The sequence below is a fragment of the Salvelinus sp. IW2-2015 genome, linkage group LG26, assembly GCF_002910315.2.
Source record: "Salvelinus sp. IW2-2015 linkage group LG26, ASM291031v2, whole genome shotgun sequence".
NCBI lineage: Eukaryota > Metazoa > Chordata > Actinopteri > Salmoniformes > Salmonidae > Salvelinus > Salvelinus sp. IW2-2015.
The window spans coordinates 19,628,674-19,646,122 of record NC_036866.1 but is presented as its reverse complement, the minus strand read 5'-3'; the positions used below and the strand labels follow the sequence as shown (position 1 = coordinate 19,646,122).

The 17,449-nt window shown below is 44.6% G+C and overlaps 1 protein-coding gene across 2 annotated transcripts in view; it reads right to left on the bottom strand.

Moving 5' to 3' along the window:
• Nucleotides 1-15,797, bottom strand: part of LOC111952511 (zinc finger protein 423) — a 171,886-nt gene extending 156,089 nt beyond the window's left edge. Inside the window, exon 1 of one of the 2 annotated variants that reach the window (XM_023971242.2) lies at nucleotides 14,878-15,797. In XM_023971242.2, the coding sequence (XP_023827010.1) occupies nucleotides 14,878-14,917 (40 nt within the window). In that variant the 5' untranslated portion in view covers nucleotides 14,918-15,797. The remainder of the gene's footprint in view (nucleotides 1-14,877) is intronic. The other variant, XM_023971243.2, reaches the window with a different exon arrangement.
• Between the last annotated feature and the right edge of the window lie 1,652 nt (nucleotides 15,798-17,449).

The window sequence follows — 17,449 nt, the reverse complement described above, 5'->3', positions numbered from 1 at the left end:
ACCACACACACACACACAGCCTGCTCACCTGATCTGACACACACACACACCACACACACAACAGCCTGCTCACCGATCTGACACACACACACACCACAACACACACACAACAACACCACACAGACACACAACAAACTCACACACCACACACACACACACACACACACACACACACACAGCCCTGCTCACCTAATCTGACACACACACACAGCCCTGCTCACCTGATCTGAACACACACACACACACACACACAACACACACACACACACACACGCCATTGCTCACCTAATCTGACACACACCACACAGCCCTAGCTCACCTGATCTGACACACACACAACACACACACACAACACACACACACACACACACAGCCCTGCTCCCTAATCTACACACACCACACACAAGCCCTGCTCACCTGATCTGACACACACACACACACAACACACACACACACACAACAGCCCTGCCACCTGATCTGACACACACACACAGCCTTGCTCACCTGATCTGACACACACACTACACACACACACACACACACACACACACACCACAGCCCTGCTCACTAATCTGACACACAACACACCAGCACTGCTCACTGATCTGCACACACACACACAAACACACAACCACCACACCACCAACACCACACACACACACACACACACACAAGCACACACACACACACACACAACAGCACACACACAGCCTGCTCACCTGATCTGACACACACACACACAGCCTGCTCACCTTAATCTGACACACACACACACAACACCTACTCAGAGCCCTGCTCACGCGATTGACACCACACACAGCCCTGCTCACCTTATCTGACACACACACAGCCCTGCTCACCTTATCTGACACACACACAGCCCTGCTCACCTTATCTGACACACACACACACACACACACACTCTCCCATTCTCCTACACACACATTCACTCATGAAACTCTTATTGACTCTGCCTGTCTCACCCTCTCTCATCCTGTAACATACATAGTTGGGGGATTAGGGCTTGGTGCTAGACCGTGTTCACTCTTGCGGCTCACTGCATCGTGCGGAGACACACAAACAACTGGAATAAAAGAGGATTCCTCTGCCAGTGAAGAGAGCTGAACATCATTGTAGTCTTGACTAGAAGGACAGCAGCCACTGGCACGTTGTGACTTCCACAGGGAAAGACTAAACCAACTCACCACTAACAGAAAGACAACAACAATGAAGTCATAACTGAGAAAACATGCCATTCAAAACTAATATTTACAGAGCTAATGTCATTAATGAAAGTGATGGGAGAGTAGAGGGCAGCCCATGGCTGTATGTGGTTCCATAGACTGCTGCATAAATGTATGCAGCAGTCTATGGCTTAGTTTATTATTCAACCATTTGTTTTCGCTAGCATGCGTAAAATTTGAAAAAGCCATACATGCACATGGATAAATTCATGGAGGATAACAAAATAAAGTCTGGGACTTATTTCCATTGGGGTCCTCTTGAGACAAGATGGCTAGGCAAGATCCAACATGGTTGAACACAGTATGACAGCTTCAACAGAACGCATGCAGGGCCACATTGTCAGCCCTACCTTCTCCTTACTCCCCAAACCCCCATCAAATGGGCACAATGGCAGGGATGGCAATTCCCAGGGTGCTCCCCTGCGCAAGGGCGGGCTGAGAGAGGATCTCTCATTGGCTGGCTGTAGTGTCCCTCTGGTCTGTGGGGCACTGTGCCACCACTGACCAAGCGTGATGCCAATCTGCAGCCCAAGCCGTCCGGAGCTCTAACTTCAATGGCCTGTCCTCCAAGCCACCACCATGGGACAGGGACAGAAGCTGATTAACCAAATTCTTTTATCAGTACTGGAACTGCTCTACAGCCCTAAAAACACAAACCATCACCACTGGCCAAAAAAACACAAATGGGTAAAGGGGGAAAACAGCAGAGAGCTTAGATAGCACAGAGAAAGAACACAAATCCTGACGGGGCCCACAGCTCTGTCTCTCTCACAGAGGACATTGCGGCTCCAAAATCCTGCTGAGCCGTCCAGCTGCTCCCCCCTACCCCCCACTAGCCCCCACTAGCGTACCCCTACACCCCCTCTCTACAGGAGTAAGGGTTTATGGGTCTAGAGGCTGGAGAATGCCGGAGGACTGAAGGACAAGAATGGAAGAATGGAAAGAGCTGTAGAGAGAGAGGAAGTGAGGATAGGGGTGGAAGAGCTGAGGATGGAAGTGTGGGTAGATGGCTACTAGCAGCGGTTGTGGGGTTTTAGGTTCTGTTTCCTCAGGCAGGCCTTGGCTGATGCCCTGGGGAGAACCTGGCTAGTTGGAGCCAAGCAGAGCTCTGTGAAGAGCAGGCCGTCTCCCTGGCTTGATCACTCACTCACTTTCTCTCTCTAGCCTGGAGCACGCAAGCAGCAGCACCCACGCCAAGACTCCGCCTTAGGCCCAGCTCTACAACTAGAGGAGCACTGGCAGAATCAACCCCAGACACAAATCGCCAGATACAGGCCTATGCCTTTTCTTCTCAGAGAGAGTCAATGGAGGAGCAGAATGCCTACTACATTCCTCCACAAAGCAGAGTTCCACAGCAGGACAGGATCCACCTGGCTGGTCTCTCAGCGGAGCTGAGCGGTGTCAGGTGGGGAAGGCTCTGATCACTCTGTTCACTGGTTTAAACAGAGACAAACACACAAGTGCACTAAACACGCTCTGTTAGTACAGGGTCTGAAACCACGGTCATGTGAGAGCTGGGATACTGGTGACTCAGTGGAAGGGAGAAAAGGGCCAAAGGGAAATGGAAGACGGTTTCCTTTAGATAGGCCCATTCTGTTGTTTCCACTCACAGGATAGGTCCCGTGTATTTATTTCTCTCACACACACACACACACATCCCCTTTGTACACATGTCACACTCCTGGCTATGCTGTGACGTGTTTCTCACTCTTCTCGTCAGCAGGCGTTTCCTGAGGAAAGCCCTGGTTGCAGTGTCAACTCTCCCCCTTCCTTTTGATTCTGTACCTTCTGCGCCTGCCTGCTCCATCGTTGTCTCAGGCAGCTAAGGAATCCACACACTCCTCCTTAGATACAACGCCAAGAGCTTATCAGCCAACAACAAATCCACCTCTCAACACCAAGAGAGAGCCACACTCAACTTTATATTTATACACACACACACTCAGGCACCCTGACACGCACTCACACAAACACGTCTCCGTCATGTTAGGGAGCAGACAACAGAGAAGATTAAAGGGCCTCTCGATCTTCAAATGTGTTTTTTTTCTCAACTGTCAGAGCAGAGGGCGAAATGGTTTCAATATACCTCCAGCATGTACATAAAACACCAGAGAGAGAGGAAGAGAGAATGAAGGAGGGAGGGAGAGGGGGGTAGAAAAAAGGAATAGGAAAACGTGTGAAGACAAAAGCAGACATGATTAAATCACAAGGGCTGCCTCCCGCTGTCATTGAATGTGACACGGGTTCACAACAGAACCCACTGGGGGAGCGACGAAGTATTCACGTTCCAAATGCTACACTATGGTGCCATTAGAAGGGGACGAGACAAAGAAAGAGAAAATGCTGTCCCTGTCCCCCCACTAGCTCCCCATCCAAAAAGGCAGCATTTGACTGGTGACCTAGGAGGAGGAGGAGGAGGAAGGCCTCTCTGGATTAGAGACCCTCATGAGACCCTCCAGGAATAGATGTGCTGCACAGAGTTACACCAACACCAAACAATACTGTACCCTACTGCTCAGACGCACCTACAGATAGAGACAGACGACACTCATAAAGACATGCACAGAGACAGGGAGAGACATTCACACAGAGAGACATATGCACATATGTAGAGGGAAACAGACACACAGAGACACACAGACATGCAGAGACACACAGACATGCAGAGACACACAGACATGCAGAGACATACAGACATGCAGAGAGACAGACACAAGCACTTAGGGAGATACACACATTCACCGACCCCGAGATGCATACACACACACAGAAACACACAATGACAATGGCATCAGACTCACAGAGGACCCCGGGCTGCTTGGGAGAGAGAGGCAGAATGGGGACCCTTAATTGCCTTATCCTGTAGTACAGGCTGGGGAGTGCTTTTTGACTTGAGATTCCAATTTCACGCTAAGGCATTATTTAGTTTGATACAGACTTGATTAGGCATTACAGCAGGCCCCTTTCTGGAAGAGCTTTGTGGCGCTCATATCACTGGAGGACAGATTAACTCTGCAGTCACGCTCCTTCTGAGACCCGTAGCCTCACACTCCTCACACAGCCTGCTGCCTGTCTGCATGCTTGGTGTGGCATGGGAAGGTTCCTCTTATCCCAAAACACAAACACATTCAACGTTCACCAACACTAGTCTCCTCAATCACTGGCACTAAGTATAGCCAAATAGCCCATGCATAGAAAGGGAAAGGCTTACAGGTGAAGTTGAAGTAAAGGTGCATGAAACAATGCAAAACCCTAATAACTACCAACTACTACTCTTCAGTAGCATTCTCTCAACCAGCTTCACAAGGTAGCCACCTGGAATGCATTTCAATTAACAGGTGTGCCTTGTTAAAAGTACATTTGTGGAATTTCTTTCCTCCTTAATGCATTTGAGCCAATCAATTGTGTTGTGACAAAGTAGGGGTCGTATACAGAAGATAGCCCTATTTGGTAAAAGACCACGTCCATATTATGGCAAGAACAAAGCACAAATAAGCAAAGAGAAATGACAGTCCATCATTACTTTAAGACATGAAGGTCAGTCAAAACGGAAAATTTCTGTCMAAAAAAACATCAAGCGCTATGATGAAAATGGCTCTCATGAGGACCGCCACAGGAAAGCAAGACCCAGAGTTACCTCTGCTGCAAAGAATACGTTAACTGCACCTCAGATTGTAACAGAAGTAACAGACACATCTCAACATCAACTGTTCAGAGGAGACCGTGTGAATCAGGCCTTCATGGTCGAATTGCTGCAAAGAAACCACTACTAAAGGACACCAATAAGAAGAAGAGACTTGCTTGGGCCAAGAAACATGCGCAATGGACATTAGACAGGTGGAAATCTGTCCTTTGGTCTGATGAGTCCAAATTTGAGATTTCTGGAGAGTAGGTGAACGGATGATCTCCGCATGTGTGGTTCTCACCGTGAAGCATGGAGGAGGAGTTGTGATGGTGTTTGAGAGCTTTACTGGTGACACTGTCTGTGATTTATTTAGAATTTAAGGCACACTTAACCAGCATGGCTACCATAGCATTCTGCAGGGATACGCCATCCTATCTGGTTTGCGATAAATTGGACTATCATTTGTTTGTAAAAGGACAATGACCCAAAACACACCTCCGGGCTGTGTAAGGGCTATTTGACCAGGAAGGAGAGTGGCGGAGTGCTACATCAGAGGACCTGGCCTCCACAATCACCCAACCTCAACCCAATTGAGATGGATTGGGAGCAGTTGGACCGCAGAGTGAAGGAAAAGCAGCCAACAAGTGCACAGCATATGTGGGAACTCCTTCAAGAATGTTGGAAAAGCATTCCAGGTGTAGCTGGTTGAGAGAATGCCAAGAGGGTGCAAAGCTGTCATCAAGGCAAAGGGTGGCTACTTTGAAGAATCTCAAAAATAAAATATATTTTGATTTGTTTAACACTTTTTTGGTTACTACATGATTCCATATGTGTTATTTCATAGTTCTGATGTCTTCACTATTAGTCTACAATGTAGAAAATAGTAAAAAATTGAGAAAAACCCTTGAATGAGTAGGTGTGTCCAAACTTTAGAATGGTATTGTATGTTTTGGGAAGAGGGGAGGATGGTCCCTGGACTGCCCATCAACACGGCTGGACCCGCAGGCTGAGTGAGACAGGCCTAGACTGTACATTTTTAAAGCAAAGATCCATCAACCAACACACAGGCCCACAGTCCACAGCCCAGTCCTCTCACTCGGCTATCTCCTAGTCTCTTTCTGCAGACTCTCACTCTATCTCTTAGCCCCTGTTTGATGGTGACATTAAGCATTTATTAGGGGAAAGAAAAACAAGCAAGAAAAAACAGATTTTAGAATGTTCTCCTCTTTTGAATCCTTCCTTCACACACCTTTGTGTAGTCTGAGTGATGGACTCAAAAGCCTCTGAGACACTGACAATACAAAGACAGCCCCAGAGTGGCACATTCTCAGATAGATGGTTCCAGTGCACAGTGCTAAACAGCCATCTCTTCACAGATGCTGCGTGGTTGGCTCGATGAACATTAGACTACAACTAAACGTCCCCTCTTAAACACAAACATCTCTAGCTCTCCCCTGGATACCTCTCTCACACACATCTGCACCCCATTCTCCCACCCACTTCTTATCCTTAACTGGCCTGCAGTCACTCATGGCCTTGGAGGTAGAATAACAAAGAGCTGTGACTCGGAGCTGTGAGCAGAGGCCTCATCCTCATCTTCACACATAAACATATGGACTCAATCCCTCCCTGTTTCCGGCCATCAACGCATCCATTCACACACACACTGTTTCGAGACCTTCATTTAGATAATTTTATTTGACTTTCAATATTTCTCATATAACAGTACTGTTAGAAAATGTGTGAGAAAGAAGGGTGTCGTTGTGGGGGAGGGAAAGAGAGAGAGTGAACCTTTCCACCATCGCTCTCTTTCTCTCATGGGAACACCATCTATAAGTAGCTCACCATTCAACAATGCATGTGTGTTAAGTGAAAATGCACCATAGACAAGACTGTAATAGGGAAATGAAAACATATCAGATGTAAATGTAATTTACAATTGACTGGTGAAATTGAGAGCGACTTGTGAAATCGAGAGCAACTCGTTTCTTTCCCGCTCCTCACCCTGCTGTTTGCAAGGTGAATTATTCTGGGCTCTGTAAGGGGTTCTCGCCTTTTGACAGAGGAACTGAATGAAAAGAAATAAGAAAAACACGAGTCCTTGACTAACATCAAGGACTAGGCATTCACAGAGGCCAGCATACAGGAGGGCCATACAATAAGGGATAATTCTGTCTGAGCTTAAAAGTTTTATGTGGTGCGAGGTTCCAAGTGGGAATGAAGAGAAGCTGTATCACGGCACTATACTGCAAAACACAGAGAAAGAAGGTTCTTACTGTGATTAATGAGAAGCTGTATCACAGCACTATACTGAAAAACACAGAGAAAGAAGGTTCTTACTGTGATTAATGAGAAGCTGTATCACAGCACTATACTGAAAAACACAGAGAAAGAAGGTTCTTACTGTGATTAATGAGAAGCTGTATCACAGCACTATACTGCAAAACACAGAGCAGCGCTTTTCTCAAAACACAAATCTCCTTTGTAAATTCTATTAAAGCTCAAAAGACAAAGAAACCTCGTTCACCAGGCTTTTAACCATGACTTCAGGTTATACAATAGCAAAGTCCATGGCATGGTGGAAGCAAGCATTGTCATGCTGGGGGGATGCAAGCAGGTAGCATTGTCTTAAAAGTCCAAGCAGCAGGACCAAGAAAAATATTGGACCACTGAAAAACATTGAAAAGACTAGACTATGAAATGCTGTTCTGTTTTGTCTTCTTCCTGAATGTACTTTATGTTCAATGATTCAAAGAGATACTTAATAACCCATCACAGCTAATATATACACACAGCCAAAGGCACTCAATCCATTGGAGTAATTTCTGTATGTTTTTAACTCAATGTGTTTTTCAGAGGAAAGTTTCCAGGCACAGTGGAATCAATAGGTTGAGCCGAAGGAAGCTATTGGAGGATTTTTCCTGGTGCGTGCGTGGGCACAGTCAGTCTCCCATCTCCGACCCAGGACTGTTCCAGATACCTGCCCCTGCAGCTCTTTGAGACCCAAACTAGCCCTGGAAGACGCCCTGGAACCAGTCCGTATTCAGACAGGATGGAGGAGCAAGGGCCTGGCCAGCAGGAGGCCTAGCTCCCCCTGGCCAGAGTTCAAGGCAGGCTGCAGGGGTCAACACAGGACCAAAGCTCTTCATTAGACTTCAGCATCAGGCCTCCTCCTCTCCTCCCCCCTCCCCAACAACCACCCTTTAATCATCAGAGCTGGGACGAGGAGCCTTCCGAGGGGGAGGCTGCCCAATAAATATATGCATCAGCCAGGTGTGGTGAAGGTGCTTAATTGCCCCCTTTGCTTATGTTTAATGTACAGCCTACGGAGACACCGTGGGGTCGAGGAGCAGCTGCCTAGAGAAAGCAGCATGAACACAGCCTCACTGACATCAGGGAGGCCCGAGGAGAGCAACCTGGTCTCAGAGCATTTCATGTTATTCTGTACGTAAATCCGAGAAACACCATTTAGTATGGTTACTTAAGACAGATTGTTAATTAAGGCAAAAACTAAAGGTTGGGATGGATGTGTGCACGTATAACGCAAACATCTAGCAACCCAAAGGTTGCGAGTTTGAATCTAATCATGCACAACTTTAGCATTTTAGCTAATTAGCAACTTTTCAACTCCTTACTACTTTTTAGCTACTTCCCAACTACTTAGCATGTTAGATAACCCTTCACCTCACCCTAACCTTAACCCTTTTAACTAATCGTTCCGCTAACCATAAACTTAACCCTTTAACCTAACTCCTAAACTTAACCCTAACCCCTAGCCTAGCTAACATTAGCAAGCTAGCTAACGTTAMCCACCTAGCTAGAATTTGTAACATATAATATATTTTTGCAATTTCGTAACATATTGTACGTTTTGCAAATTTGGAACATATGATACGAATTGTAATTCGTAACATATCATACGAAATGTGTGATGGACATCCACAAATTAAAATATACGAAATGGAGTATCTCGGATTTACTTGCAGAATTATACAACATGCTCTGAGACCAGACTGAGGAAAGAGGAGGAGAGCAGCGGGGAAGCAAGGTGAGGAAGATGGGAATGGATGAAAGGAGGAGACAAAATAGGAAGAAAAACTGAACATGAAGACCTCTGCCTACACTGTTGGACCAGACAAACAGCAGTTTTCTGCTAGTGCTGATCTGGCTCTTGCAGCTACCCTCCAGAAGGTTCATGGTTCTGGCCTTCTCTCTCTCTGAGGTCAGAGCAGAGCTGGGTCACAGCCCTCTCTCCACATTGGAGACACTGCACTGACATTTACACACAAAAGCCATTACTACACTCACATATTCACTGGCTCACAAAGGGCTGCGCTTGACATATCCCATTTACAGAGCCTGCACCGTTTAGGCTGGTTAACTCTGGGTGTCTGCCACAGATCAGCCTGGTTCAACATCAAACAACAGGTGGGCCATTCCAAATGTCCTCAGGTTAACATTGCACAATAAAGAACAGCTCACGACATTAAGCAAAATATGAAATCATATCTAATCTCACATTTGGGTTATAGGGTAGAGAGAGAATTGGCCGTTGTGATGCCCTGGTCCTGCACACATAATTTGCACAGGAAGGAGAAGAAATGAAAAAAATKTTTCTGAGCGCATTGTTCCAACACATTTTAATCCGCCCACTGCAGCAGCACAATCAGAGTTTCAGAGCGAGGGAACTCAGAGAGGACAGACTCCACAGGGAGGTACTGGTGGGGGAGCTGTGGTTGGCAGGCCAGGGGTAGAGGGGGTCGGGGGGGAGCAGAGGAGCAGGAACCAACCACACAAACAGAATTAATAACAGAAGTCACCCCGGCGTTGCTGGCTCTTTAGAAAGGAAGCACAGAGCGGAGAGGGTCCTGAGCCGGCGGCGGTTCCGGCCCAGTAAGTCCAGAGTGCTGATAAACCCTGATGCTAAGCCGGTACAATGGCACAGCCTACGACTGAGCCCGTCCATTAAGACAGATCCTTCCATACACACTACCAGGCAGGCTGCTGATAAGGAATTGTCATTGGCAGACACACTGGCCACAAGGGAGCTCACCCTAACTGGGCACGCGCACATCTCCACACCAGTAGGGTCTGCTGTAGAGCAAGACTACACTACATTACAGGGAGGAAGGAAGGAAGGATAATAAGCGATTGATTCTCAAGCAACGTTTATTGTAAATATCGGACCACTATAAGCAGGTTTATTCCATTTCCTATATCTGGGACTCTTATAAGTAGAGTGCACTGTACCTTTAAAAATATCCCCTTTCTCCTCTTGAAAAAGTGCAAAATGCATATAATATTGTGCAAACTAATAGGCTCTATATAAAAATAGACTACCGCTGTGGCTGAACAATGACCAATTACTTTTTTGTCATATCAAAATACAAAGTACTAGACAAAATTGCTCTCCATGCTGTGCAGTCAATGAACATTTTACAAAGGCTTAGAAAAATCTATTTTGAGGTTCACCTACCAATAACACAGGTCAACAGTCTGCTATACTTACAAATTGCAACAATTAATGGTAAAAGACATTACATGCATGCCTGCTTGCCTGCTGCCAGTTAACACGAACACACATAAAATGATAATATCATAATGTGAAAGTGACAGACCAGACTCTATCTAGTATTCCCTCTCTTACACACAGACACACACACGCACGTGCGCACACACACACAGAATAAAGACAGGGGAGCAGGCTCTCGACACTCAATCAGCCCTGTGGTAATTCACTTCACTGTTTTATAACAGCCTGTTGACCAATGAAACTTTGGCTATGCTGCCAAAAGCCTAGGTGACAATAAAAGAGCAATTGAATGTTGAAAACATATGGTCTCAGGACGGCAGAGAGAGGGTAGAGGGATGTCAGGGATACGCTTCATGCACACACACAAAAAAAAAAAAAAAATACATCAATCCAAAACAAAATATACAGCAGTAATACTTGCAATAAGATGCTAACCTGTGTATTATTAACACTGTAATACAAAGTGTTACAAATACAAATATTTACACACATGCAACAATTTCAAAGATTTTACTGAGAGAATTCATATGAGGAAATCAGTCAATTTTTAAAAAATGACCTAGGCCCTAATCTATGGATGTCACATGACTGGGAATACAGATATGCATCTGTTGGTCACTGATAAAGGTAGGGGCATGGATCAGAAAACCAGTCAGTATCTGACGTGACCACCATTTGCCTCATGCAGCGCGACACATCTCCTTCACATAGAGTTGATCAGGCTGTTGATCGTGGCTTGAGGAATGTTGTCCAAGTTCTCTTCAATGGCTGTGCGAAGTTGCTGGATATTGGCGGGAACTGGAACATGCTGTCGTACACATCGATCCAGAGCATCCCATATATGCTCAATGGGTGACATGTCTGGTGAGTATGCAGGCCATGGAATAACTGGGACATTTTCAGCTTCAAGGAATTGTGTACAGAGCCTTGCGACATGGGGCCGTGCATTATCATGCTGAAACATGAGGTGATGGCGGTGGATGAATGGCACGACAATGGGCCTCAGGATCTCAACATGGTATCTCTGTGCATTCAAATTGCCATCGATAAAATGCAATTGTGTTCGATATCCGTAGCTTATGCCTGTCCATACCATAACCCCACCACCATGGGGTACTCTGTTCACAACGTTGACATCAGCAAACTGCTCGACCACACAACGCTATACACATGGTCTGCGGTGGTGAGGCAGGTTGTACGTACTACCAAATTCTCTAAAACGACAATCGAGGCAACTTATGGTCGAGAAATTAACATTAAAATCTCTGGCAACAGTTCTGGTGGACATTCCTGCAGTCAGCGTGCCAATTGCACGCTCCCTCAAAACTTTGAGACATCTGTGGCATTGTGTTGTGTGACAATGCCAGCACAAGGTGCACCTGTGTAATGATCATGCTGTTTAATCAGCTTCTTGATATGCCACACCTGTCAGGTCAATGGATAATCTTGGCAAAGGAGAAATGTTCACTAACAAGGATGTAAACAAATTTGTGCACAAAGTTTGAGAAATAAGGTTTTTGTGCATATGGAACTTTTTCTCCCTCATTTTGATCTTATCTCATTGCTGCAACTCCCCAACGGGATCGGGAGGTAAAGTTCGAGTCATTAGTCCTCCGAAACATGACCCGCCAAACCGACAAGGAGTCGCTAGAGCGCGATGAGCCAAGTAAAGCCCCCCCGGCCAAACCCACCCCTAACCCGGATGACGCTGGGCCAATTGTGCGCCGCCCTATGGGACTCCCGATCACTGCTGGTTGTGATACAGCCCGGGATCAAACCCGGGTCTGTAGTGACGTCTCTAGCACTGGGATGCAGTGCCTTAGACCGCTGTGGCACTTGGGAGGCCCTGGAACATTTCTGGGATCTTTTTATTTCAGCTCATGAAACATGGGACCAACACTTTACACATTGCGTTAATTTTTTTATTCAGTATATTTGAGTACCAACATCGTTGTTACATTGTGGTCAATTGCTTTGCCATTGCATAGTAATGGACTTTAGCTTTTTTGCTATTACAAACTATGCAATAAAATAAGTCTTTTTTCTTCTTGTATAATTATAAACTCTCAACTATTGCTATGCAATTTAATTGTGATTACTGAAGTGCAATGTCACATGTTAATACAATGTTGTTACTTAGGTAATTTAACTGTTACTACAAAGGTGTAGAAGTCATTTAACAATCTGACCATAATGGAGATTGAGACATAACTCAACTGCAACATTTAAGTACTATTATGTCAACATAAAATGGGCACACAAAATAATATCTAAACTACCAAATCCAGGGGAGACAGCCATTAAAAGTCTTGGCCAGGCAAGCTATCAATGGATTAAGATTTTTTTAATATTTCACTGCAACTTAGAAAAATGTTGAATTGATAGCTTGTGAAAACAGAGTAGTACTGGTGGAATTTGATGTGGAATGAGGTGGAAAAGCACAATGGAGGTGGAGTGGAAATTATGCCTTTAGCCTTGGATCCCTAGTCTCTCAGCTAGTCCTAGACAAGCCTTGTTCCAGCATCTCTTTCTCCCACATCACAGGTTAAAGGTACAATTTGATTTGATTGACTGTAAACAACATTGTGGAAAATAAATAAGTGCTCTCTCCCTCCCTCCCTGTCATATGCACTCATTCCCGCTTAATGTCCTGTAAATGAAGAGGATTTATTCATGTGTAATTATCACTACATAATGCATGAAATACTCATGGGGATGGGGGAGATATGAAACAGAAATGCCCCGGCCAGCCACTCTACGCAAAGACACACATTAAAAAGGGATTAATCGGGATAAATAATATTTTGATAAGAAGCGCTCGCTCCCCTCTTTCCTCCATCCCTCCCCATTAGTAAAAGAGCCAATCATAGATATTAATGCAACCTCAATTAGCCATCTACAATTAGGATAGAAAATCCCTCCAACAAAAACCACTGATAATAACAAGGATTGGTGTTTTTTTATCATAGGAATAAATATGATTCTCAATGTGTTGTTTCTGCTTTGGCATCGACAGGCACTCTTTGGAGTTGAGTGAGCGAGCAGGTGAGAGACAACAGGACATGAAAAACACAAATAATCACCGGTGCATGCCTTGTGCGACTCTGCTGCATGCCTTGAACCACTCTGCTGCTCACTCATAATTTGAGAATATGCCAGGCCGTGGGAAAGGTGTTGTGGGGTGATAGCAACAGAACACATCTTAGTTACACATAGAGCTGCTGTGCATCACTGACTAAGCAAAAGCTTTGTTTATTCAAAGCCACAAGCTGAAGCTGCTCAACACACTTAGGATACAAAACAGTACAAAGACTAGCCTTCTTTACCCTGCAGGGAAATTAGGATTATTTTCAGACGTGGAATATGTACTTGTAATCATTGTACTTCATAAATATAAGAAATAGTTAAAGTAATCAAGTGATCTCTTTCCCCACATTCAGCTTACATTCTCTTTTTTTTCATGCTTTGAAACAGTGGATCCTTAGTACAGACACCACAGGCATCCTGAGAGGTCATGACACCAAGCTCTGGTGACTCAGAACCAGACCAGCCACTGTGGTCATCAACACAGCTTCAACTTGCCATTAGTCTTGGTGAACCATTCACTACATTTACAGAGTGCATGCATTAAAACATATAATAATTTAAACAATGTAGGCCTTATAATCTTTCCACCATAACCATTGCATATTGTTGCCATCAATTAGATAGAACAACATGACTAAATGGGGGAGGGGTAACCTAATAATTCTGGACCACATGGCCACCCCATTGCCCATCTGGTTTCCATAGGCTGTGTTTACACAGACAGCTCAATTCGGATATTTTGCCAATAATTGACCATTCAGATCAGATCTTTTGCCAATGTTGGGGGYAAAAAAATCATATTTGGGCTGCCTGTGTAAACGCAGCCAGAGGCAAAACGAGCCAAATGCCCAAATTAACTTTTACTAGAAAATACGGGTCACCAAGAAAATGGTCTATCAAGTAAAACACAAACCAATCACCATGCTTTAATCATGGTGATGGAAAAACAACATGTGCAAGATGTGGGCATGCATGGGCAGCAAACGGGTCACGTGGCACGGGTGACAATAATTACGCACACATCAACAATACTGGTGAGCAGTAGCTAATGAAACAAACACGTTGCAGTCTAGTCGGGTATTGAATGTGGTCCCAATTTACAATCGATTAAGTAATTAGCTGACCAGGGAACGCCCGAGTGACTATTGTAACACTACAGAGAGTAGTTTATGTTGGACCAGGTAAATTCTCTATGATTTATTTTACTTTAAGTTGCTCAGGCTTTGTTTGGCAAAATATATAAAATAAAGACAACACAGTGACGATATTTAAATCTTTGAATTTCACAGTATTCGCCAAATGATGCCATGAAATATTATTATTAGTTATGCGTCTACTCGTGAGTTTGTCTCCAGTCTCTCCATAAAATAAAATGTCAAAACACTTACCTTTTACGGAACGCGGTTTAGCCTGTTTTCGTCTAGACATCTCTGGGRTGATAGTATTTTCTTCTCGTGTAGATCTAATGCTTTGCGAATACAGTCATACAGATGGATACTTTAGCTGGCGTTTTTCACTTCTTTGCCTGTTGCAATGCGGCAACTTCAGACTCTGATAGTAGCCTATAATCCAGTTAAAATGAGGTAGGTACAATTAAGAGCTGTGGAAAGCCGCATTGCCCGGATACTCCAGCAATTTAACTTCTTCAGCTGGACTCAACCTGTAGAATTAACGGAACAACTTGTCTTTCTTTCTGGGTCCGTAGCGACAGTATGTATCTTTTGTTCCTTTATGTTCGTTGGCAACAGCGCGACTTTATCCGTAGAGTTTCAAGAGACAGCCGTGCGATGCGGTAACACCTGATCGGCAGTTAGAAAGGTGCCAGCCACTACGTCCAAATAATGTGATTACCTGACTACACAATTGTAGAATTCTGTTCAAACAAGCTTTACGTTTATTTTTCGTCATGTGCTTCTTGGGGTTGTTCTCGGAACTAAGTCTTTCTCCCTGATGTTGCGAACACCGAACCTCCCTCCTCCGTCCGTCCGTTATTTTTCAGAAGGTGACATGGGCAATGCAACCGTACCCAGCATTTTCTCCATTGGGGATTTGTTCAAATATCTCCCTTTCTAATTGAATTCATAAACCCAGTGAAATGTTTGCGGTCGCTAGCCTCTTTCTCCCTTTTTCTTTGTCCTGACTCTGGTCTTCCCTCCGCCTCCCGATCCGACTACTGGCGGGGCTGCAGCGCAGACACACATAATAAAGCCAGGCTTGGCTGGAAATGTAGCTGTGTCCCAGCAGGAGGATGTGAGAGTAGGGTCCCGGCGGGGGAGCGCTCTGATCCCGCTGGGAGCACTGCACAGCCTGGGTTGAGCAGACAGAGCGAGCCAACAGCACCAAACCATGGTCAGCCATGGAAACTACAGCTTAACTTTGAGCACAGATTGGGGCCAAAACACGGAGTTTAGAGGAACTCTGCAGAGCGCATGAAAAATACGGACTGGATTTGGTTTTAGTCCTTTAAATCTTAAATGTTTGCCTGTGATGTTGAAATGCGTTTTCTAAAAGTAGCTGGTCGTGAAACGCATCCGTTTCTTTCCATGCATAATTTCGATATTTATTATAAATTAGCCTATTTTCAATATTGGCTATTATTTTGCCGTGCCTAACAGTGCGTAATGGCTTTTTAACCTTAATACAGTCTGTAATTTCATTATTCAGAATTATTTTAAATGTGAAATAATGCGGTGTATTTCTCTGTTGTTTTTTAAAGGGGGTCTGGGCCCTCACCAATGGCTGTATGACTGGGCAAAGTCATCGATCACGTGACACCATTCATTCCAAGTGAAGAATCAATGAGTGTGTGAGAGCGGTAAACCCAACGAGGCCGACTGTAGACGAAAGTCGGTCAGCGCAACAGCAGAAAGTCGGACACTGTAGTGCCTTCAAACTCAGCTTTGGACCTCGAAGCCAGCTCCACTGCATTTTTTCATTGTTCCCTTCTAATCAGGGGCTATTTTTATTTTATTTAACCAGACAAGTCAGTTAAGAACAAATTCGTATTTACAATGACGTCCTACACCTGCCAAACCCTATGGAACTCTCAATCACAGCCGGTTGTGATARAGCCTGGGTGTCTGTAGTGATGCCTCAAGCACTGAGATGCAGTGCCTTAGACCACTGTGCCACTCGGGAGCCCATTTAGACCTGGAACACCAGGTGGGTGCAATTAATGATCAGGTAGAAAACCATCCGGCTCCGGACCTCATAGGGTAAGAATTGAATACCCCTGCTGTAGTGGTTTTCCAACAGCAAAGCTCGGATGAAGATGGCAGTGTCAACATAGCTGCTATTGTTTATAAAATGTTGTCTGTAAATGTTGAAATAAACTGCCATATCACACACTCACAAACTGGAAACAGCATGTACAATTCATTGGTTAGAGAGTCAGGGGTCTCAAATGTCACAATGATGGTGAAATGTTGGGTTTAACTTTGTTAAAGTCTTCCTAGAAGTCAGAGGATGCACAGATGGACATGTCTTTATTCACTTGGTCCTACTTTAAATGATGTTCAGCTTATAAAGGCTTGATAAACACTAAATGTGTTACAAATCCTCTATAACTATGTCATGCTTTATAAAAGGTTAATAAATGTGGCATAACTGTGTGACATAACCACCAATGTCAAATGTGACATAACCCACTATGTCAAATATGGCACACCTGTGTATTATAAAGGGTGGCATAAGCACCTCTTAATAAAGGCCTTATAAATCATATTAAATTGAGGCTTCACAAAGCATTTATAACCCTGTCATGCATCTTGGTAGAGCATTGCAACGCCAGGATATTGGGTTCGAATCCCGGGATCACCCATACGTAGAAATGTATTCATGCATGACTCTTTACCAATCCATATTTCTCAGGCAAAAAGTAAATCCACCTTCAAGAAAAAAATAACAGAACATCTAACGCGATAGACCATATGACTGGACAGGAAATAGAAAGCATCAACT